At 48.6% G+C, this 25,000-nt stretch overlaps 1 protein-coding gene across 8 annotated transcripts in view; it reads right to left on the reverse strand.

The window, feature by feature from the left end:
- Window positions 1-25,000, reverse strand: part of RBM47 (RNA binding motif protein 47) — a 129,488-nt gene that overhangs the window by 21,406 nt on the left and 83,082 nt on the right. For 7 of the 8 annotated variants that reach the window (XM_058193271.1, XM_058193278.1, XM_058193277.1 and 4 more), the window contains one exon: window positions 2,831-4,004. In XM_058193271.1, the coding sequence (XP_058049254.1) occupies window positions 2,831-3,974 (1,144 nt within the window). In that variant the 5' untranslated portion in view covers window positions 3,975-4,004. Of the gene's footprint in view, window positions 1-2,830; window positions 4,005-22,904; window positions 22,965-25,000 lie in introns of those variants that run through there. The other variant, XM_058193275.1, reaches the window with a different exon arrangement.

Consider the following 25,000-nt stretch of genomic DNA (forward strand, 5'->3'; position numbering starts at 1 on the left):
AACAAAATGGCAGCTATCTTAAAAAATGGGCTTCATTTAGAGATAGTAGAATTAAATGTAAGCCTACTTCCGGTCCCCATTTGCTTTTCAGCGATACAGCTGGTCCTCGACTTACAACAATTGACTTAATGACTGTTCCGAGATACAATGGGCCTGAAAAAAAGTGACTTGTGACCATTTTTCACACTTTACAACCGTGATCAAAATTCAGACGCTTGGCAACTGACTCACAGTTATGACGGTTGCAGTGTCCCGGGGTCACGTGATCCCCTTTTGTGACCTTCTGACAAGCCAAGTCCATGGGGAAACCAGATTCATTTAACAACCGTGTTCCCTCCCCACTGCACGGGAAGGATACTGCAAAATCCCCATTCCCTCCCCACTCCAGGGGAAGGATATTGCAAAATCCCCATTCCCTCCCCATTGCACGGGAAGGATAGTGCAAAATCCCCATTCCCTCCCCACTCCAGGGGAAGGATATTGCAAAATATCCATTCCCACCCCACTCCAGGGGAAGGATACTGTAAAATCCCCATTCTCTCCCCACTCCAGGGGAAGGATACTGCAAAATCCCCATTCCCACCCCACTCCAGGGGAAGGATATTGCAAAATATCCATTCCTCCCACTCAGGGAAGGATACTGCAAAATCCCATTCCTCCCACTCCAGGGAAGGATACTGCAAAATCTCCATTCCTCCCACTCCTGGGGAAGGATACTGCAAAATCCCATTCCTCCCACTCCAGGGAAGGATACTGCAAAATCCCATTCCTCCCACTCCAGGGAAGGATACTGCAAAATCCCATTCCTCCCGCTCCAGGGAAGGATACTGCAAAATCATTCCTCCCACTCCAGGGAAGGATAGTGCAAAATCCCATTCCCTCCCCACTCCAGGGGAAGGATACTGCAAAATCCCCATTCCCTCCCCACTCCGGGGGAAGGATACTGTAAAATCCCCATTCCCTACCCACTCCGGGGGAAGGATACTGCAAAATCCCCATTCCCTCCCCACTCCAGGGGAAGGATAGTGCAAAATCCCCATTCCCTCCCCACTCCAGGGGAAGGATACTGCAAAATCCCCATTCTCTCCCCACTCCAGGGGAAGGATACTGCAAAATCCCCATTCCCTCCCCATTCCAGGGGAAGGATACTGCAAAATCCCCATTCTCTCCCCACTCCAGGGGAAGGATACTGCAAAATCCCCACTCCTGGAGCAAGGATACTGCAAAATCTCCATTCCCATCCCACTCTGGGGCCAGCCAGAGGTGGTATTTGCCAGTTCTCCAAACTACTCAAAATTTCCACTACCAGTTCTCCAGAACCTATCAGAACCTGCTGGATTTCACCCCTGGTTTTGTCCCATGTCACAACCTCTCTTGCCAGAGTTGTTTACATAAATCACTGTGGTTGTTAAGTTGGTCACATGGTTGTTAAGTGGCTATGTGCTTATCAGAAGGTTGCAAAAGTGGACCACAGGACTCATAAGTGTGAAAAATGCAGAGAAAATCACTTTTCTTTCAGCGTAGTTGTAACCCCAAACAGTCAGAAAACGAATGATTGTAAGTCAAGGACTATCTCTCAAATTCCAAATTCAGTATTGGAGGCGATGACGTTCATTAAACCCGAGGAAGGCCGAGCCCGCTTGCAATAATTTCTCTCTATTTTTTTTTTCCCCCATTCGTGTTCCGTGTTTGCCTTTCAGTCAGAACTGAGCTACGCTGGAGCTGGGAAGTCGAAAAAAATTTTAGCACGAAAAATGTTGCACGCCAACTTAAACAAGGTCAAAGATCAACCTTCCCCCCCATTTGAGGCAACCCTCTTGGCCGTGAGGTTTAAGAATTCTAGGAACATCTGGAAAGCATTAAAACGAAGAAAACCACTTAAGAAACATACACCTCGGGGGTCGTGAAATAAATACAAAAAAAAATAATGATAAACCCCTTTTACTTAACCTCAACTCTTGGTGGCTTCGTGAACACATTCGCAGGATTTTCCTGGCAATGGTACAGGAGTGTTTTACTAACTTACAAACTCTTTTCTTTTCTAGTTTATAGCTTCGGTATCTCCTTGTGGTCTCTCATCCAAGAGCTTATCAAGGATTGCTTTTCAAGATCATGAACCCCACCTAGCCAGACTAAAAGAAAAGTTATCTTCTAGCGAAGCTCCAGGCTTGATGACTTCATGGGCATTCCCAAGTAGGTTTCTTGGCTACAAGGAAGGGTATAAATCCCTATCAATCCGAATAGAGCTGGAAGGGACCATGGAGGTCTTCTACTCTAACCCCGTGCTCAAGCAGGAGGCCCTAGAGACTATTAGGATCTCTATACAATTAGGGTCTATACAATTATGTGTACAATTAATATGCAATTAGTCTCTACAGGGCAGGACAAGTAACAGTGGTTGGAAACTCATCCAGGAGAGAAGCAATCTGGAATTAAGGAGAAACTTCCTAGGACAATTAACCAGCGGAACAGCTTGCCACCAGAAGTCGTGGGTGCTTCATCGCTGGAGGTTTTTAAGAAGAGACTGGACAGTCACTTATCTAGAATGGTATAGGTTCTCCTGCTTGAGCAGGGGGCTGGACTAGAAGATCTTCAAGGTGCCTTCCAGCTCATTCTATTCTGTTCCATTCTGTTCCATTCCGTTCTGTTCCGTGCTGTGCTGTGCTATGCTATGCCATTCTACACTATGCTACTGTATGCTCCGCTACTCTACTCTACTCTACTCTACTCTATGCTACTCTACTCTACGCTACGCAACACTACTCTACTCTACACTACTCTAGGTCAACTCGAATTCCTCCCAGAACTGTGTCAAAATTTATACACTCACCTTTCACAAAATATTCTCGATTTGGACCGATCAGGGCATTGTACGGATAACCGTAATAGGCGAGAGTGTACGGATCGCAAGAGTAAACATAGTTAGGCTGTTGAGTCACTTCGGCTGCCGTTGCTCCTCCTCCTCCTCCTGCTCCTCCTCTGGCGGCTTTCTGGTAGCGGGTATACTGCTCTTTATCCACCGGCTTGGCCAAGGTGACCTCCAGACACGATCCTTCCAGCTCGGTGCCGTTGAGGTTATTCATGGCGTGAACCGCGTCTTCCCGACTGGTGAAGTGCACGAAAGCGTAATCTCGGATTTTCTTCACCCGTTCTATGCTGCCGGGGTTAAACTGACCAAAGACCTTTTTAATGGTTTCCTCGGTGGTCTCGATCATCAAATTCCGCACGTACAAGATTTTCACCGTCTCCATGACGTCTTCGTCCACGTCGATCTCCGGCTCGGCCCAATCGACAGCGATCTGGTGTCCCCACAGCTGGATCCGGCCAGGCATGAGCTTCCTTCTCGCCATGGCGGCTGCTCGGTGGCTTTCATACTCCACGAAGGCAAAGCCTCGGTTCTTCATCTTATCGGCCGCGCTGGCGTAGACGATGACGTCCAACACGCCTTCCGTCACCTTGGAGATCTCTTCCAAAATCTCCTCTCGCTTCTTCGTCTTGGGGATTCCGCCGATGAAGAGCCGGCAGTTGTCCACGCTGCAACACACCCCTAACAGTCTTCCCGGGCGGATCTCGTAGTTGTTGAGTTCTTTGACTGCACGCTTGGCTTCGTATTTCTGGGTGTACATCACGAAGGCGTAGCCACGGTTCTTACCGTCAAAGTCCATCATCAGCCGCATTTCGTAGATCCGTCCCGCGGTCTCAAACACGGGGACCAGCTCGTCCTCGTAGACGTCCCGAGGAATTTTGCCCACAAAGACCTCGCAGCCCCGAGGAGGGTGTAAGCCTTCCCAGCCAGGAGGTGGGCCTCCATACTTTCGTTGCCCGTTCTCCTGAATCATGGTGTAGCCGGTGCGATCTAATAACTGCAATAGCGCGGCCTCGTTTGGCACGCCCGAGAGCCCTTCGGGGATTTTATTTGTTTGCATGCTGGAGGAATCATTATCCATCCTTGCTGTAGAATCTTCAGCTGTCATTATGGCCTAATCATCAAACTCTGGAGATACCTGGATAAAGAAAACAGAAGGAATTCCATCAATTAGATGCTACCGTTCAAAGAAATTATCACCGGTCATGTTTCAAAGAAACAAAACATGATTACTAAAAAAAAATGACCTGCAACAAATTTAAGATTCCTGTACAGGTACTCCTAGACCAGGGTTGTCAAACTCGAAGCCCGTGGGGCTGGATCCGGCCCACAGGGTGCTTAGACCTGGTCCGCAGGGCTGCCCTGGTGAAGGACCGGCCCGTGGTACCTCTGCTAGCAAAATCGGAGCTCGCTCCCGATCTCCGTTTTCACTGGCAGAGAGTTGCAGGAGGCTGTCCCAGCCGAAAACGGAACTCAGGAGCCTGTTTTCGGTGACAGAGCACTCGGGCCGCCACAGACGCCCCCGACCTGAGTGACATCAGGATGGCCACGCCCACCCTAGCCAGCCCCCCCAAGGTCAAACACAACTCTGATGTGGCCCTCAAAAATTATAAACCTTAGCATATCCCTATAAAGCTACTACAAGTCGGGCTATTTACAGGACCGCCTACTGCTACCATTTGCCTCCCCCCGACCCGTGCGCTCCCATAGAGAGGGCCTCCTCAGGGTGCCGTCAGCCAAACATTGCCGGCTGGCGGCCCCCAGGGGAGGGCCTTCTCTGTGGGGGCTCCTACCCTCTGGAACGAGCTTCCCCCAGGGCTTCGCCAACTTCCTGACCTCCGGACTTTTCGCCGCGAGGTGAAGACATATCTATTCTTCCGCGCAGGACTGGCATAATTATATTAATTTTAATTGGGGTTTTAGGGTTTTTTAATGTATTTTAATTATGGGCCAAATTTAATAAGTTTTTTTAATATTGGTTTTAAATGTATTGTATTTATTCATTGTTGGTTTTATTTTTGGCTGTAAACCGCCCTGAGTCCTTCGGGAGAAGGGCGGTATAGAAATTAAATTATTACTATTACTATTACTACAAGTCTCACCAGAATTCTTACTAGACAGCCAATTTTTCCAAGGTCATTTTAATCATTAAAAAAAAAAATGAGAACATGAACTACCCTTGGTTTAGTTAATAGACTTCTTTAAAAATTCATGAACGTAAACTTGCTACACAGATAATACAGTCAACATTTCCGATCTACATTATTGTAGTGTTAGGTGTCGTTTTATTCTTCGCTTGCAATAAAGTTTTCCGATAGAGAGGGTTGATGATGGTAAAGGGCTTATTTCTGTTTTATCTAGTTAAATTGACTTTGCTCTGGTATGGAAGATCAGAAACATCTGTAAAGAAACTAAAAGAAACCCAAATGTTGGAGATGTGATTGTGAAGATGCTACTTATTATCATAGATGGTGGATCTGTAAAAAAACCAAATCGTTTTGGATTAAAATATGGTGGATTATGCAGAATATTTTGAAAAAGAAGATAAAGGTTACGCCACAACTGTTTTTACTAGGTATAATCACGGATTGTACAGTCATAGAGACTAAATTAATATTGAACTTAATATCAGCAGCGAGACTTTTGGTGGCGCAACATTGGAAGAAAGAAGAACTGCCTACAATTGAAGAATGGACGCTTAAAGTTTCAAATTTAGCAGAAATGGCAAAAATTTCTGCGTACTTGAAAGACTACTCACAAGAACGATATATAGCAGAATGGAGAAAATGGATTGATTATATTCAAAATAAGTATCAGACCAAAAAGTACCAATTAGCTTATGAGTGATGGTAGGGAACGTACAGTATTTGTGTATTTGCTTAAAAGGGGAAAGGGTGTTAAGGGATCAATGGGGGAGAAGGGATTATGGGTTATGGTTTTTGCAGTATTTTAGCGTATGTTTGTTAGATGTTATACCCTGTATTTTGCTCTGGGAAGTCTCGGGGGGGGGAGGGGGGAGAGGGAGGGGGAGGGGAGGAGTGGGGGAGGGTGAAAGGGGAATTTAAAAAAAAAAATAATTGTTAGTTGTAAAACTTTTTCAATAAAAAAAAAGCAATAAAAAAAGATGGTTAAAAAAAACTTACAACAGTTCATTTAGTGATCATTCCAAGTTACAACAGCCCTGAAAAAAAGGGACTAATGACCGTTTTCCACACTTTACGACCATTGCAACATCCCCGTGATCAAAATTCAGACTCTTGGCAACTGACTCATATTTATGACGGTTGCAATGTCCCAAGGGGGGTCACGTGATCCTCTTTTTTTTGCGACCTTCTGACAAGCAAAGTCAAGGGGAAAGCCAGATTAACAACTACGACCCAAACTTAACAACTGCAGTGATTCACTGAACAACTGTCGCAAGAAAGGTCGTAACACGGGGCAAAATTGATTTAAGAAAGCTTTCCCTTAGTACAGTATTTGGTCGGTTCAGACCGGTTCGGGCGAACCGGTAGCGGAAATCGCAGGTGGGCCCATCTACTCACCTGGGCTCTCTGCTATCCCATTTAGGCATGTTTTTGAATACGGGCGTATGCACGGAAGCCCTGCGCATAAGTGAAGCACATGTGTGGAAGGCCAGGCGCATGCACGGAGATGCGTGTGCGCGCAAAGTGTGCGCACATATGCATGCGCTCACATTTTTGGTGCTGGGCGAACCGGTAGGTAAATTATGTGAATCCCACCTCTGGCTTAGTAACGTTTGAGCTCAATTGTGATTGTTAAGTGTGGACTACCTGTAACACACGTAGAATTGCACACTCTCTGTTCAGGAGGGATTTTCTGAATATGGGCTCCAGTACAAATCCGAAAACTGAGAAGACTCAACCTCTGGTCTGGGTGACCGACCCAGATTGGATCCTGCAGATCGTTTTGGTTTCTGACGTTGGACTCTTCATTTGTAAGTCTCTTTAAATTCTTTGGAATTAGACCTTGAACCATCTCTAACCCTCCCCTCCAGCAGAACAAATGAGCTGCACATTCCTATTGGGAACTTTTTGGACAATCCAGCCTGTGATTCCTAGAAAAATCCAAGAATGCTAAACAAGAAATAATGTTTCAACTACCGTAGTAATGTGCTAATACCGCATTGTGATAAATTGGTCAATTAGGCACCATCGGTTTGAATATATGTCAAGTCAGGGGTGAAATGCTCCCAGTTCGGACTGGATCGCCCGATCTGGTAGCGATGGCGGCGGGTGGTTTGGAGAACTGGTAGCAAAAATCCCTGCCCCCACCCCACCCCAGCTGAGCCGCGCAATCATCAGAGGGTTTTGTTTTTTTTAACTTTTAAAAGCATTTTTTCTTTGGCTGAAAAAATGCTTTTAAAAGTTAAAAAAAACCCTCTGATGATTGCGCAGCTCAGCTGGGATCATCAGAGCCTTTTAAAGCATTTTTTCTACAACCTTTTCGGCCAAAAGGGCTGTAAAAATGCTTTTAAAAGGTTCTGGCGATCAGGCAACTCAGCTGGGATCGTCAGAACTCTTTAAAAGCTTTTTTTCTCTCTGGCGATCCCAGCTGAGTTGCCTGATCATCACAGGCTTTTCAAAGCATTTTTTTACAACCTATTCAGCCGAAGAAGTTGTAGAAAAAATGCTTTTAAAAGTAAAAAAAAAAAAAAAGTTCACCACGCCCACCCAGTCACATTACCCCACTACCACATAACCAGTAGTAACAAATTTTACATTTCACTCCATGTCAAGTCCAGGACGAGTGAATTTATCTATAGAAATACCTTCTGAAAGAACATTCTCTGAAAGAACAACAAAACTTGGAAGGGACCTTGGAGGTCTTCTAGTCCAACCCCCTGCTCAGGAAGGAAACTATACCGGGGGGTGTCAAACTTAAAGCCCAGGGAATGGATCCGGTCCATGGGATGCCTAGATCTGGCCCATGGGGTTGCCCTGGAATCAGAGAAGAACCGGCCCATGGTGCCTCTGGCAGGGAAAACGGAGCTCCGTTTTCCCTGGCATGGGATGCAGGAGGCTGTCACAGCTGAAAACGGAACTCACGAGAACTGCCTGTGGACCTTCTGAGTTCTGTTTTTACTGACAGGGTTGCAGGAGGCTGTCGCAGCCGGAAACGGAGCTTGGGAGTCCATTTTCGTTGGCAGGGCGCCCAGGCCCACCATAGGCGCCCCCGACACGAATGATGTCAAGCTGGCCACACCCACCCCGGCCACGCCCCACCCCAGGCCCCCGAGGTCAAACACAACCCTGATGCACAACCCTCAATGATATCGAGTTTGACACCCCTGCTCCAGGAGTGAAATGCTCCCGGTTCGGACCGGATCGTTTGATCCGGTAGCAACAGCAGCGGGTGGTTCGAAGAACCGGTAGCAAAAATCCCTGCCCCACCCCACATGCCCAGCTGAGCCAACGCGATCGTCAGAGCCTTTATTTTTTATTTTTTACTTTTAAATGCATTTTTTTTTACAACCTCTTCGGCTGAAGAGGTTGTAAAAAAACCATGCTTTTAAAGGGTTAAAACAAGGCTCTGACGATCCCAGCTGAGGTGCCTGATTGTCAGAGGCTCTTTTTTTAAAAAAAACTTTAAAAAACATTTTTTAAAAGGTAAAAAAGCTGAAGCCTGCTAGGCAAAAAATGGGGGGGTGTAGGCAAAAATGGGGGTGGGGTGGGAGGGTAGTTTGAGAGAGAGAGAGAGAGGAGGGAGAGAGAGAGAGAGAGAGAAAGAGAGAGAGAGAAGGAGGGAGAGAGAGAGAGAAAGAAAGAGAGAGAGAGAAAGAGAGAGAGAGTAAAGGAGGGAGAGAGAGAGAGAGAAGGAGGGAGGGAGAGGAGGAGAGAGAGAGAGAGAGAGAGAAAGAGAGAGAGAGAGAGAGAGGGAGGGAGAGAGAGAGAGAGAGAGAGAAAGAGAGAGAGAGAAAGAGAGAGAGAGTAAAGGAGGGAGAGAGAGAGAGAAGGAGAGAGAGAGAGAGAGAGAAGGAGGGAGGGAGAGAGAGAGAGAGAGAGAGAGAAAGAGAGAGAGAGAAAGGAGAGAGAGAGAGAGAGAGAGGGAGGGAGGCCGGGAGGAAAAAGGAGAGGAAGAAAGGACTATAAACCTGACACTAGACGCAGCTTCAGAGGATAATCCAGGACTGGAAGATGACCTGGAGGTCATCTATTCTCACCCTTCTCCAGCAGGACACAGTGAGTTTCTGCCTTGTAATCCTCCAGTCACATGGTTACATAGCCACGCCCACCCAGTCCCATGACCCCCCCATCAAGCCACACCCCACCAAGCCACGCCCACAGAACCAGTAGGAAAGAAATTTAGATCTCACCACTGCCCTACTCTATACCAGGGGTCTCCAACCTTGGTCCCTTTAAGACTTGTGGACTTCAACTCCCAGAGTTCCTCAGCCAGCTTTGCTGGCTGAGGGACTCTGGGAGTTGAAGTCCACAAGTCTTAAAGGGACCAAGGTTGGAGACCCCTGCTCTATAACTTTGCAGATTGGAAAATCCACTTTGACTTAAAAAAAATAAAAAATAAAAATAAATTCAACCACGCTTTTGTCAACTTCCTGGAAACCCCAGTCCGACAGCCAAGGCTCCAACGACTGGCGGGTTTCTACTCTTGTCAAAATACAACTGGAGTAGAAAACTGCTGTGAGAGCAAACCAAAACCTAGACCAGATTTTTTTTTTTTTTAAACACAAATCATCGAAAGTGACAGACAAAATATGGAGATACGAGGAGCTCAGGTGGTTTTCCACCTTGCGGGTGGGTGCCACTATAACCAGCCTATTCTTTTGAGACACTTTTGTAAATTTCCCACGATTGATGGGAAACTAGAAGAGAGCAGTGGTGCTCCGTCTGTGGTCCGTGGAACCCACCGGAGGCATGATGTCATCACTGGAGATCCGCGAAGTTTGGAAGAAATGGTATGATTTCAATCTTGAGTTAAGTCTTGGGCGTCCGCGGCCATGATCCATGGCCACGAAAAGTTCTAGAGCCGTGGCCCTCAACCTTTGGACCCCATAGTCCAGTGGTTCTCAACCTTTATAGTGCTGCGACCCCTTTAATACAATTCCCCACGATGTGGTGACCCCAACCGTAAAATTATTTTCGTTTTGAATTGATCGCGCCTGAAGCTGTATTGGCTAGCGATCTGAACTGCTTGCGATTGCCTTGAGGACGGAGGCATTAAAGCGGAGACTCCTCCCCTTATTAAGTTTATCGCGCCTGAAGCCAGATTAGGCTAGCGATTGGGAGTGATTGCAGCTGGCTTGAGAGGGAGACATCAGAGCAAAGATTTCTCTCTTTTTGAATTCATCGCGCCTGGAGCCGAATTCGGCTAGCGATTTGAAGAGCCTGCAGCTGGCTTGTGGAGTCAACCATTGGAGCGCGATTCTTCGACTCGCAAGTATACTTCCCATATTTCCGATGGTCTCAGGCGACCCCTGGCAAATCGTCATTCGACCCCCAACGGGGTCGCGACCCACAGGTTAAGAACCGCTGCCATAGTCTTTCTCCTTCTCTCTGCAAACCCCACTCCCTTCTAGCACTGAGGCTGTGACCTAGCTGGGTCATGAAACGTCTGTAAGAAAACCACCCAGCTGAGACAGCGCCAAGGATCCACAATATTACTTCTGTTTCGCCGTTCTACGCATCGGATGCAGCCAGCTGCAGTCGACAGAAGCTTATGACTTTTAAAAGCATTTGCTCATCCAAAAAAGCGATACCAAGACGCCTTTTGACTTTAACTGCAGGTCGGTGTAAGAATTAGAAATAAGGGGCCTCCTTGAAGATTCAGTACACGGAGTGAGATCAATCCATCTTTGTCTGTTTATTCCAAAGTAAGAGCTAAATCGAGGTACTAATACCACATTAAAAAGCCTTGGTAAAACCACACCTAGAATCCTGCATCCACTATTGGTCCCCACAATATAAAAAAGACGTCGAGACTCTAGAAAGAATGCAGAGAAGAGCAACCAGGATAATGAGGGGACTGGAGGCTAAAGCATATGAAGAACGGTTGCAGGAACTGGGCCTGGCTAGTCTAGTCTCCTGTTTGGATGGCGTGGGGGGGGGGTTGGACTAGATGACCTACAAGGTCCCTTCCAACTCTGTTAATCTGTTAAATTGGGATTCGTGTGACTGATTTCCCGAAAGCTGAAATCCTGACCTTCTGATTATTTTTGTCTCCGAGGTTGGAAAATTCGAGGGAGTATAGGTAGTCCCCGGGGGGGGGGGGTCACGCGATCCCTTTATGCGACCTTCCGACAAGCAAGGTCAACGGAGAAAACCAGATTGACTTAACAACCAGGTTACGAAGGTATCAAGTGCAGTGATTCGCTTAACAACTCTGGCAAGAATATATTTTATTTTTTCTTTATGCGCGCTGAGAGCGTATGCACCAAAGACAAATTCCTTGTGTGTCCAATCACACTTGGCCAATAAAGAACTTATCTAAAATGGTATAGGTTCTCCTGCTTGAGCAGGGGGCTGGACTAGAAGACCTCCAAGGTCCCTTCCAGCTCATTGTATTCTATTCTGTTCTGTTCCGTTCTGTTCCGTTCCATTCTGTCCCATCCCGTCCCATCCCGTCCCGTCCCGTCCCGTCCCGTCCCATCCCATCCCATCCCATCCCATTTCTATTCTATTCTATTCTATTCTATTCTATTCTATTCTATTCTATTCTATTCTACTCTACTCTACTCTACTCTACTCTACTCTATCCCATCCCATCCCATCCCATCCCATCCCATCCCATCCCATCCATCCCATCCCATCCCATCCCATCCCATGCCATGGAGCGCTTTAAAGACGTTCACCAAAACCTTGAAGCGCACCCGAAAGCCACAGGCAGCCAGTGCAGCCTGCGCAGGATAGGTGTCACCGGGAGCCCCAGGGCTCCTCTATCACCCGCAGCTGCATTCTGACTAACTGTAGCCTCCGGATGCCCCTTAAGGGGAGCCCCATGTAGAGAGCATTGCAGTAATCCAGACGAGACGTCACAAGGGCGTGAGTGACCGTGCATAGGGCATCCCGGTTCAGAAAGGCGAACTGGCGCACCAGGCGAACCTGGTGGAAAGCTCTCCTGGAGACGGCCGTCAGGTGTTCATCAAAAGACAGCCGCTCATCCAGGAGAACGCCCAAATTGCGCACCCTCTCCATCGGGCCAATGACTCGCCCCGACAGTCAGCCGTGGACTCAGCTGACTGTACCGGGATGCCGGCATCCACAGCCACTCTGTCTTGGAGGGATTGAGCTTGAGCCTGTTGCTCCCCATCCAGACCCGACGGCTTCCAAACACCGGGACAGCACTGATAGCTTCATTGGGGTGGCCCGTGTGAAAAGTACAGCTGAGTGTCATCAGCGCACAGCTGGTACCTCACACCGAAACCACTGATGATCTCACCCAGCGGCTTCATATAGATGTTGAACAGAAGGCGAGAGGATCGACCCCGCGGCACCCCACAAGTGAGGCGCCGGGTCGACCTCTGCCCCCTGTCAACACTGCTCATGCATCGTCGGAGAGATAGGAGGAGAACCACCGATAAACGGTGCCTCCCACTCCCAATCCCCCAACCGCGCAGCAGGATACCATGGTCGATGGTATCAAAAGCCGCTGAGAGGTCTAATAGGACCAGGGCAGAGGAACAACCCTATCCCTGGCCCTCCAGAGATCATCCACCAACGCGACCAAAGCCGCCTCAGTGCTGTAACCGGCCGGAAACCGGACTGGAACGGGTCTAGATAGACAGTTTCCTCCAGGTGCAGGGGAAACTGATATGCCACCATATTTCTACAACCTTCGCGCGGCGGGTTGGAGACCGGACGATAATTACCTAAAACAGCCGGGTCCAGGAAGGCTTCTTGAGGAGGGGTTTCACCACCGCCTCTTTCAAGGCGGCCGGAAAGACTCCTCCAACAAGGAAGCACTGTAATCCCTGAGCCAGCCTCGTGTCACCTCCCGAGTGGCCAGCACCAGCCAGGAGGGGCACGGGTCCAGTAAACACGTGGTGGCATTCAGTCTACCCAGCAACCTGTCCATGTCCTCGGGAGTCACAGGGTCAAACTCATCCCAGACAACATCACCAAGACCGCCCTCGGACGCCCCATCCGAATCGCCACAATTTTGGTCCAGACCGTCCTTAAGCTGAACGATTTTATCGTATAGATAACCGTTAAACTCCTCAGCACGTCCCTGCAACGGGTCATCCCGCTCCCCCTGGTGAAGGAGGGAGCGGGTCACCCGAAACAGGGCAGCTGGGCGGTTATCTGGCGACGCAATGAGGGAGGAGGCGAGCAACGCCGCTTCCTCAGTGCCACTAGGTAGGTCCTAGTATAGGATCTAACTAGTGTCCGATCAGCCTCTGAACGGCTGGACCTCCAGGAACTCTCTAGGCGCCTTCTCCGCGCTTCATCCCTCAGCTCCTCGGAGAACCAAGGAGCCGGTTGGGATCTGCGCCGGGTCAGAGGTCGCAAAGGCACGACACGGTCTAAGGCCCCAGCCGCAGCCCGCTCCCAGGCTGCAGCTAGTTCCTCTGCCGTGCCGTGAGCCAGACCCTCAGGAAGTGGCCCAAGCTCCGCCTGAAACCTCTCTGGGTCCATTAGGCGCCTGGGACGGTACCAACGTAATGGTTCCGTCTCCCTGCGGTGTTGGGTAGCGGTCAGAAAGTCCAGGCGAAGGAGAGAGTGATCTGACCATGACAAAGGTTCAATGACTATTTCCTTTAAGTCCAGATCTCTCAACCACTGACCAGAGACAAAAATCAAGTCCAGTGTGCCTCCCCCGATGTGAGTGGGGCCATCCACTACTTGAGTCAGGTCCAAGGCCGTCATGGAAGCCAAGAACTCCCGAGCTACCGTCGATGACGAGCCAGCAGATGGCAGATTAAAGTCCCCCATGACTAAAAGTCTGGAGGTCTCCACTGCCACCCCGGCAAGCACCTCTAGAAGCTCGGGCAGGGCAGCTGTCACGCAGCAAGGAGCCAGGTACGCGACCAGCAAGCCCAACTGACATCTACGACCCCACCTCACAAAGAGGGATTCACACCCGGCAATCTGAGGTACAGTGGTCTCCCTCGGCTCTAGACTCTCTTTAATAACAACCGCCACCCTCCACCCCTACCCTGGGCCTCGGCTGATGGAATGCACGGAAACCCGTGGGCACATCTCGACCAGGGCACGCCTTCAGTACCCAACCAGGTCTCCGAACGCCTATAATATCCGTGGCACCCCTGAATCAGATCATATTAGGGGGCCTTATTGGCCACGGACCGCGCGCTGTATAACATCAGACGAAGGCCCAGGCTCTGAGAGTCTTGACCATCCGGGAACGGGTGAAGTCAGGGGATCGGGCACGCGATCGCCTGCATACATCGAACGCGTGACCCCTTGCATCGACACGATCCCCTTCCGCCATATCTGCCCCTCCCACTTACCGTGCAAATAGACTCACCTCACACAAAGGAACACACTTCCCCATAACCTCCGAACCCATTTGACAGTCGCCACGAGCATGCGCTGGAACTGGTTTCCTCCCGACGGGCTACCCCATCACCCGCCCTACCCTCCCACCCCTTAAAATTGCCCTGTCTAAAACCCCAAAGGCTCTTTCTTCTCGCATGCCACCTCTGTGGGTCCCAAGACCCGTCATTGAGGCCGGCCCTTGGTAGCGATATGGGCCATTCCTCAGGCGGGGGCACTGCAGGCGCAAGAGTTCATGTACAGTGTAGCGATAGAAAAAGTGCGAATCGACGAGGGATGCTAAGATGGTAAAATCCCAAAGAGATAAAATGGTAAGTCTTCCAGCGGAGTCCAGTTGGTAAAGGACAGATGGAGCAGGAACCGGATAGCGATGACAGAGCAGGAACAGACAGGCGGCAATCTCCATAGTGTGCCTATGGGGAATAGTTCTACAAGGTCTTAGTCAAGTAGAAATGGCTATCGGTCTGTCCGGGTCCATAGACCAGTCCAAGCTATTCCAATCCAGTCCAATCCTCTCCATAACCCGCAGATGGACATGCATGACCGACCAGTTTAGGTGATCCAAAGTCCGGTATGGGAGGGGGGGGGAAAGGGGAGGTAGAAATACGATGGAGCAAGCCAGGCCTCCAAGGGCCATTTGATGACACGCAAAACAGGCCACAAGAGGGGACAAACCTCAGCCATGAATCCGCCTCCTCCCACCGAGGCCTCGCCACACCCATCCATTGGTGGGACTGCCAAACACAGGGCGCTGGCAGGCGCCGCAGTCCACAAGGCCTCGCCGGCCCAACCAGCATCAAGAAACTGGCGCCGATGGAGCTGGCGCCAACGGAGCTGGCAGGCCCACTGACAGCCAAAAAACGGGTCGGGATTCGAATCCACAACCCGAAGCTGTCGGGGCCAGGCCGGGACCGCCGCCGGCGATCTCCCGCCGCTGGAAATTGGCCAGGATCGCTGGGTCGCCGCTGAATCGCCGCTGGGATCGCCGCTGGGGCAGGGCTGAAATCACCGCTGGGGCAGGGCCGAGCCAAGGCCGGAGCCCGCAACAAGCCGCAGGCCTCCTCGCCTCTCACGCCCCGCCGCCTCCAAATGGCCGCCTTCCGACCGCCTCCGCCCTCGGCCCGTTCTCGGCTGCCGTATGTCCCGAGAGGCCACAAACCTCTCCAACGGCAGCCGGATAGATCATACCCCACACCGAGGGACCGGAGAAGCCTGGTGAGTCAGCCGAAGTCTCCATTTCCTGGGAAAGCCCCCATCGCCGAATTCGGACTCTTCTAAACCGCCACCATTCTCGCGCATGCGCAGAGCCTATTCACAAATCATCGAAAGTGACAGACAAAATATGGAGATACGAGGAGCTCAGGTGGTTTTCCACCTTGCGGGTGGGTGCCACTATAACCAGCCTATTCTTTTGAGACACTTTTGTAAATTTCCCACGATTGATGGGAAACTAGAAGAGAGCAGTGGTGCTCCGTCTGTGGTCCGTGGAACCCACCGGAGGCATGATGTCATCACTGGAGATCTGCGAAGTTTGGAAGAAATGGTATGATTTCAATCTTGAGTTAAGTCTTGGGCGTCCGTGGCCATGATCCATGGCCACAAAAAGTTCTAGAGCCGTGGCCCTCAACCTTTGGACCCCATAGTCCAGTGGTTCTCAACCTTTATAGTGCTGCGACCCCTTTAATACAATTCCCCACGATGTGGTGACCCCAACCGTAAAATTATTTTCGTTTTGAATTTATCGCGCCTGAAGCCGTCTTGGCTAGCGATCTGAACTGCTTGCGATTGCCTTGAGGACGGAGGCATTAAAGCGGAGACTCCTCCCCTATTCAGTTTATCGCGCCTGAAGCCGGATTAGGCTAGCGATTGGGAGTGATTGCAGCTGGCTTGAGAGGGAGACATCAGAGCAAAGTTTTCTCTCTTTTTGAATTCATCGCGCCTGAAGCCAAATTCGGCTAGCGATTTGAAGAGCCTGCAGCTGGCTTGTGGAGTCAACCACTGGAGCGCGATTCTTCGACTCGCAAGTATACTTCCCATATTTCCGATGGTCTTAGGCGACCCCTGGCAAATCATCATTCAACCCCCAACGGGGTCGCGACCCACAGGTTAAGAACCGCTGCCATAGTCTTTCTCCTTCTCTCTGCAAACCCCACTCCCTTCTAGCACTGAGGCTGTTACCTAGCTGGGTCATGAAACGTCTGCAAGAAAACCACCCAGCTCAGAGAGCGCCAAGGATCCACAATATTACTTCCGTTTCGCCGTTCTACACATCGGATGCAGCCAGCTGCAGTTGACAGAAGCTTATGACTTTTAAAAGCATTTGCTCATCCAAAAAGGCGATACCAAGATGCCTTTTGACTTTAACTGCAGGTCAGTGTAAGAATTAGAAATAAGGGGCCTCCTTGAAGATTCAGTACACGGAGTGAGATCAATCAATCTTTGTCTGTTTATTCCAAAGTAAGATCTAAATCGAGGTACTAATACTACATTAAAAAGCCTTAATAAGACCACACCTAGAATCCTGAATCCACTTTTGGTCCTTGTTGTTCTGTTCTGTTCTGTTCTATTCTGTTCTGTTCCGTTCTGTTCCGTTCCGTTCCATTCCATACTAAGAACATTCGCAAAAAACGGAGCAAACTCACTGAACAAATGTTCCACTTAATAGAAATTTGGGGCTCCATTGTGGTCATAAGCAAGGACTACCTGTACTTTTCATCCTGCCCTCTGGTGCTTTGGAGAATCAGTTGACCCCGCTCCCACCCTCACTTCTCTCTGACAGCCCCTCAAGTCCTGGAAGACAGTTATACCTCCCTCCTAATTCTTCTCTTTGGAATTGGAATGTAAACTGACCTTTTCCAATCCTGTGGCCATCGTTGAGTTTTCCCAAATTTGCTGGCAAATTGGGTGTAGCACTTTTACTGCGTCGTCTTTTAAGATTTTGAATAGCTCAGCTGGAATACCGTCTCCTCCACTAGCTTTGTTGTTGCTCAGATTTCCTAAGGCCCATTTGACTTCACATTCTGCTCTTTAGAAGGCCAGATCCTGAAGATGAAACTGAAATACTTTGGCCACCTAATGAGAAAGAAGGACTCCCTGGAGAAGAGCCTAATGCTGGGAAAGATTGAGGGCAAAAGAAGAAGGGGACGACAGAGAACGTGGTGGCTGGATGGAGTCACTGAAGCAGTAGGCATGAGTTTAAAGGGACTCCAGAGGATGGTAGAGGACAGGAAGGCCTGGAGGAATGTTGTCCATGCGGTCACAATAGGTCGGACACAACTTCGCAACTAACAACAACAAAATCCTTCTCTTCCTTAGGCTATACATATCTCGTTCCCTCAACCGTTCATCATATGATTTATCCTCCAGACCCTTTATCAGTCTTCAATGCTCTTCTGTGCAAACGTTGCGTCTTTGGATGTCAATCAAACAACAGCAACAGCTTCATCAATATGTCCCAAAGGTACTTTTTTTCCCCCCAGAGGCCACTGGGCTTTCTGGGTTTTTCTTTGAAGACATTTCGCTTCTCATCTGAGAAGCTTCTTCCGTTGCTGAATGAAGAACTTCCCTTCTTTCAGAACGGATGAAGCTCCTTGGATGAGAAGGGAAACGTCTTCCAAAAAAAACCCCAGAAAGTCCAGTTGCCTTTTGAAAAAACAAACAAAAAAAAAACACCTTTGGGACAACCATGACCTGGTGGACGGAGAATCTCCCTAGATATTTAAGACGGGTGGACTTCAACTCCCAGAATTCCCCCAACCAACCAACCTCAGTCAGAGCTGAAGAAGCTTCTCGGATGAGAAGCGAAACATCTTCAAAGAAAAACCAGAAAGTCCGGTGGCCTCTTGGAGAAAAAAAACAAACCCCTTTGAGACAACCATGACCTGGATGGCTGAGAACCTCCATCGAAACTCCATCAGTAGCTCTTATCAGTGGTGGGTTTCAATTTTTTTTCCTACCAGTTCTGTGGGTGTGGCTTGGTGGGTGTGGCTTGGTGGGTGTGGCTTGGTGGACGTGGCAGGATACTGTAAAATCTCCATTCCCACCCCAATCCAGGGGAAAATACTGCAAAATCCCCATTTCCTCCCGATCAGCTGGGACTCGGGAGGCCGAGAATAGATGTGGGGCGGAACCAGTCAGAATTTTTACTACCGCTTCTCCGAACGACTCAAAATTTCCACCACCGGTTCTCCAGAACTGGTCCGAACCGGCTGAAACCCAACTCTGCTTCTTATGGATTAAAAAAAAGGCAGTTCTTTTCTTCGAAGAAAAACCAGCGAGGCCTAAAACGTCAGCGTTTTGCTACGTTCAACTTCCTCTTCTCCGTCTTGGACTCTCGCAGTTGTGCAGTCACCCCATCCTACCCTATGTGCACACACACACACACAAAAACACACACATGGATTCTTTTTCACCTTGTGCTCAAAAGTCAAGTATCCTTGAGTTATTCATTAATTAGCGTCCAGAGATCAGGCTCCCAGCGGCCTGACATTGCGTCTACGCAGAAGGGGAGAAGAGAAATGGACGGACCACTGGAGTGAAACTTATAATTACGGCCAGGAAAACTGTTACCACATCACCAAAACTGAGTTGAAAGAGTGTGTGGCAATCCGGTCCCTGATCTCTGGAACGGTGAAGACTGTACTAACCTTTGAACCCTCTGGCTAAAATGCTGAAATAAGCGTTTTCGGCGCTGGGGACTGAGTGTCCCGTGAAATTAGCTTCCCCTGAGGTTCACACAGGTAGGCCCTCGACCGGGGTGGTATTCACTTACGTTCGTTACCAGTTCCCAAATGTAAGCGTGCATGCGCAGGGCCTTCCACACATGCGCAAAGCATCAAAAAACAGGACGTGGTGATGTCCGGGCGGGTAAGCGGAGCTTCCTGCCACCGCTGCTACCAGTTCGCCCGAACCGGATGGAACCGGCTGAATACCACCACTGCCTTCGCCGAACGACAGCGCCCCGAGTAGACCGTTCGAAGTTACGACGCTGGAAACAAGGGACTTAGGACCGCTTTTCACGCTTATGACCGTCGAAGCAGCTCCGTGGTCACGCGGACCGAAATTTTGGACGCTGAGCAATTGGTTCCTATTTTTGACCGTTGCAGTATCCCGGGGGTCATGCGATCCGCTTTTGCGCCCTTCCGACAGGCAAAGACAATGGGGAAGATGGATTTGCTTAACAACCGTGTCACTAATTTAATAAACTGCAGTGATTCAAAATTCATTGAACTGTCTCTTTTAACAGCTGAAATTTTGGGCTAAGTTTTGGTCGCCTGTTGAGATCTCTCTCCCTCCCTCCCTGCCCCCCCTCTCTCCTTCTCTCCCTTTCGCTCTCTCTCTCCCTCCCTCCATCTCTCTGTCTCCCTCTCCCTCCCTTTCCCTCTCTTCCACCCTCTCTCTCTCCCTCTCTTCCTTTCTCTCTCCCTCTCTCCTCTCTCCCTCTCCCTCCCTTTCCTTCTCTTCCACCTTCTCTCTCTCTCTCCTCTCTCTCTCCTCCTCTCTCTTTCCTCTCTTCCACCCTCTGTCCCCTCCTCCCTCCCTTTCCTTTTCTTCCAACTTCTCTCTCTCTCTCCCTCCCTTTCTTTTCCTCTCTTCCATCCTCTTTCCCCCTCCCTCCCTCTCCTTCTCCCTCTCCCTCCCTTTCCTTCTCTTCTGCCTTCTCTCTCTCTCCCTCTCTCTCCATCCTCCCCCTCCCTCTCTCCCTGTCTCTCTCCCTCCCTTTCCCTCTCTTCCACCCTCTCCCTCTCCCTCTCCTTCCTCTCTCTTTCTCCTCTCCTCCCTTTCCTCTCTTTCTTCCTCTCTCTCCTCTCCCTCCCTTTCCTTCTCTTCCACCTTCTCTCTCTCCTCTTTCTCCTCTCCTCCCTTTCCTCTCTCTTTCTCCCTCTCTCCTCCTCCCTCTTCCTTTCCTTCTCTTCCACCTTCTCTCTCTCTCCTTCTCCCTCTTTCTCCCTCTCTCTTTCCTCTCTTCCATCCTCTGTCCCTCCCTCCCTCCCTTTCCTTCTCTTCCGCCTTTTCTCTCTCTCCTTCTCTCCCTCTCTCCCTCTCTCTCCATCCTCCTCCTCCTCTCTCCCTGTCTCTCCCTCCTCTCCTCTCCTCCTCCCTCCCTCCCTCCTCCCTTTCCTTCTCTTCCGCCTTCTCTCTCCCTCTCTCCCATTCTCTTTCCTCTCTTCCACCCTCTCTCCTCTCTCCCTCTCCTCTCCCACCCTTTCCCTCCTTTCCTTCTCTTCCACCTTATCTCTCTCTCTCTCTCTCTCTCCCTCCCTCCCTCCCTTTTCCTTCTCTTCCCCTTCAGTCTGTCTCTCCTCCTCTCCTCTCCTCCTCCCTCCCTCCCTCCCTCCTCCCTTTCCTTCTCTTCCGCCTTCTCTCTCCCTCTCTCTCCCATTCTCTTTCCCTCTCTTCCACCCTCTCTCCCTCTCTCTCCCTCTCCCTCTCCCACCCTTTCCCTCCCTTTCCTTCTCTTCCACCTTATCTCTCTCTCTCTCTCTCTCTTTCCCTCCCTCCCCCTCCCTTTCCTTCTCTTCCCCCTTCAGTCTGTCTCTCCCTCTCTCTCTCCCATTCTCTTTCCCTCTCTTCCCCTCTCTGTCCTTCTCCTCCACCTTCTCTCTCTCTCTCTCTCTCATATGGTAAAATGTTTACCCAAGCAGAAGATCCTTTCAAGAATATGCATATATTTAATGGGGTTCAGCAGATACGAGGATAAAATAGATCACCTCTACTTTTAAAGTTGGGTTTGGGTGAAAAGCAAAACACATTAAAAAAAAAAAGTTAAGGCTTTTTAATCCATTTTCTGAACGGAGAGAAGTGAAATGCCAACTTTGAAATCTGCTCTTTGGATAGACTCGACCAATGAAATCAAGCACAGATCTGGAAATCTAAGTCCTTGAAAAATTTCCATGTTCTTGTAGCATAAGGTAACATCCTTAAAATATCCAGGCAGATCGTAGGCTACCTGTTAATCTTTTCAGAAAGAACAGCATGTGAATTAATGAAATAGCCGAGCTGTTTCAGAACCTGCGTGCTATTTTTGCAGAACTCAAATCACAATTTTTCATACAATCTTTCCGAAAACTGAAATGCTCGATTAAAATACGAAACTTGTATGAAGACCTGTTTCAAAACAAGAAGCCGAAACTCTTCCAGTTTTGGAATCTAAGGGCTTCCTTAAGAACTGAAAATTTTGGGTCGGCTTTCTTTTATATATTCATATACGGAAGGTGCTTTAAAAACGAAACCTTCACAAAAATAATTGAACCAACCGTGGATCCTTAAATCAACGCCGGGCGAGTTTTTCTTGACGCAAAACTGAGATATTCTTCTTCTTCTTCTTCTTTTTTTTTTTGCTATGGTGAAAGTTCCTTTTCCAACTTTTGAAAGTTCCTTTAAAAGTAACGCCCAGCGCAACCCAGTCAGCGTAGCAAGAAAAAAACAACCCCACAATCTTATTTTTACACAACCCAGCAACTCTCTGTTTTCACGGTCGTTCAACAGCAAAGGAACAAGCTAGCCTCCTTCAATCCCAAAAACCCCAAACGTAATAATGCTTTGATTGTTTCCAAATCTCAGGACCCACTTCTTCCATCAATCTGCCTGAAAAACAAACTACTCCATAAGATGAAGAGGCTCCCGCAAAAGCAGAGAACAAAAGGCGAATTAGTCCTGTTTTGGTTTCAAAGATGACATTAATACTATCGAACGCGTCCAGAAATATTTTACTAGAAGAGTTCTTTGCTCCTCCGAAAACAACAAAATACCTTATACCCCCAGGCTTGAAATCCTGGGATTAGAAAACTTAGAACTCCACCAACTCCGACATGATCTGTGTTTAACACACAAAATCATCTATTGCAATGTCCTTCCTGTAAAAGACTACTTCAGCTTCAATCGCAACAATACAAGAGCAAACAATAGATTCAAATTTAATGTCAACCGCTTCAAACTCGATTGCAGAAAATACGACTTCTGTAACAGAGTTGTTAACGCTTGGAACTCACTACCTGACTCTATAGTCTCTACTCAAAACCCCAAAATCTTCAACGAAAAACTGTCTACTTTTGACCTCACCCCATTCCTAAGAGGACTATAAAGGGGCGTGCATAAGAGCACAAATGTGCCTACCGTTCCTGTCCTATTGTTCTCTTCATTATATCAAATTAACATAGTTGTTGCATACTTTTACTTATATATACTTTTTTTCTCTCATGATGGTTATTGTTTATGTTGATGATTGTATATTCTGTTGTAACAAAATTAAATTAAAAAACAAAACACTTGACTTGAAGTGGGTTCGGTCTGGGGGGGGGGAAAACACATCATTATTCCCATGGCATTTTTGAACCCTGCACACTGGCGTTGAAGTGGCTTGAGATTTCTCCCCCCTGCTTTTGTGACTTCACCCTATCCTCAAATTCTATTTTTTCTTCTTCTCCTAATCCCAAAGAGGAACATATTTTGAACAAACCAGAAGAAAGGGCACCCGTGCATTTATAACCTTAGCGCTTTCATGTAATATGAAACAGACTGTTATGTCGCAAAGAAAATTTTCCACTCACCTGGCCAGTTCCCGCAGCAGGTTAGTTGTACTCCTACCTTTGGCAGAATAACCTTTTTTTCCCTCAAGTCACGAGGAACCTCTGGGCAAACGTTATTATACAGGGACGCATATCACTTTATTGGTCAATGAGCTTTGGTGATTTAAATTCCACGGGTAGAAGTTTGCTAAGGGCGCCCAAAGAGGTAGGAGGAGGAGGTGGAACGGCAAGGACCAACTCCCACCCACTCACTCACCCCTCCGAGAAAGTTTACCGCTGCACTTTGCAAAAAAAAAAAAAAAGTAATTGAGAAATCCATCTGTAACAAATCAGGTTTTGTGAAGCCAAAGGAGGAAAAAAAAAAAAAGGGCCGAGGCTCACCCAGGAATTCGAAAAAAGATAAATGCCAATTTGGTGAAAGAGGGGAAGGGGAAAGGAAAAAAGAAAAAAAGAAAAAAGAAGAAGAGTGAATCATATACAAACGAGGCTTTCTCGCGCAACGGCTGTGCAAATAGTTGGTGTGACTCAAAACAGATAAGATGAAGAGAAGGAGGAGGGAATTTTGCTTGGCAGGGCAGCGGGGTTTGTTTGGGAGAAAAATCCGTTTTTATGCCAACTTTAGGGGACTTGGTCAAGAGCGTTCTGCTCAACCAGCAGAACTTCAGCCTGAGAGAAAACAAACAGGAACTAAAACCAGGCCTCGCTTCCCAGGGTTACAAAACTCCATGCACTGAGTAACCCAGAATTAGCTACTTCTCAGCAAGAAGCAGAAGGAATGTAGCAGCACCAACACATTTTATGAAGGATCTTCGTAATCATCCGTTCCCGGAAACTGCAATTCACTACATCAGAAACTTTTAATGAAATATAGATAGCGTTCGACTTACAACCTAGTTATAACAGCATTGGAAAAAGTGACTTATCGCCAATGTTTCACACTTACGACTGTTGCAGCATCCCCAGGTACCATTTTTCACACTTATGACCACTGCATAAGATCCTTAAAGGTAAAGGTAAAGGTTCCCCTCGCACATATGTGCTAGTCGTTCCCGACTCTAGGGGGCGGTGCTCATCTCCGTTTCAAAGCCGAAGAGCCAGCGCTGTCCGAAGACGTCTCCGTGGTCATGTGGCCGGCATGACTCAACGCCAAAGGCCCACAAAACGCTGTTCCCTTCCCACCAAAGATGGTCCCTATTTTTTTCTACTTGCATTTTTTACATGCTTTCGAACTGCTAGGTTGGCAGAAGCTGGGACAAGTCACGGGAGCTCACCCCGTTACACGGCAGCACTAGGGATTCGAACCGCTGAACTGCCGACCTTTCGATCGACAAGCGCAAAGTCTTAGCCCCTGAGCCACCGTGTCCCGTTTATAATAAGATCCTTACATCATCAAAATTCGGGCGCTTGGCCACCGACTCATATTTATGACGGTTGCAGCGTCCCAGGGTCACGTGATCCTGTTTTGCGACCTTCCGACAAACAAAGCCACCCGGGGAAACCAGATTCACTTAACAACCGTGGGACTAACTTAACAACTCCAGTGATTCACTTAACAACTTGTGGCAAGGAAGGTCATAAAACAGGGAGGAAAACCCACTTAACAACTGTCTCACTTAGCAACAGCAATTTTGGGCTGAACTGTGGTCATAAGCCAAGTATAACCTGCGTGTTAGTTGGAAAAGGCACTGCTAAATTTCTGCTTTTTTTTAAAAAAAAAAATTTTTTTTGCCACCTATCCTATACTGTGATGATGATTCTCTTCGGCAAACCAAGAATCCATCATGGAGAGAAATGTACAGTAGTCCTCGACTTACGGCCACCATCGAACCCCAAATTTCTGTTGCTAAGCGAGACATTTATTAGGTGCCTTTTGCCGCATTTTACAACCGTTCTTGCCGCCGCCGTTAAGCGAACCACTGCGGTGAGTAACCCGGTTGTTAATTGAACCTGGCTTCCTCCTCGACTTTGCTTGTCAGAGGTCGTAAAACAGGATCACGTGACCCCGGGGACACTGCAACCGCCATAAATATGAGGCAGCTGCTCAGAGTCCGAATTTTGATCGTGCAACCACAGGGTCATAAGTGTGAAAAACGGTCGTAAGTCCCTTTTTTCGGTGC

The sequence above is a fragment of the Ahaetulla prasina genome, chromosome 8, assembly GCF_028640845.1.
Source record: "Ahaetulla prasina isolate Xishuangbanna chromosome 8, ASM2864084v1, whole genome shotgun sequence".
NCBI lineage: Eukaryota > Metazoa > Chordata > Lepidosauria > Squamata > Colubridae > Ahaetulla > Ahaetulla prasina.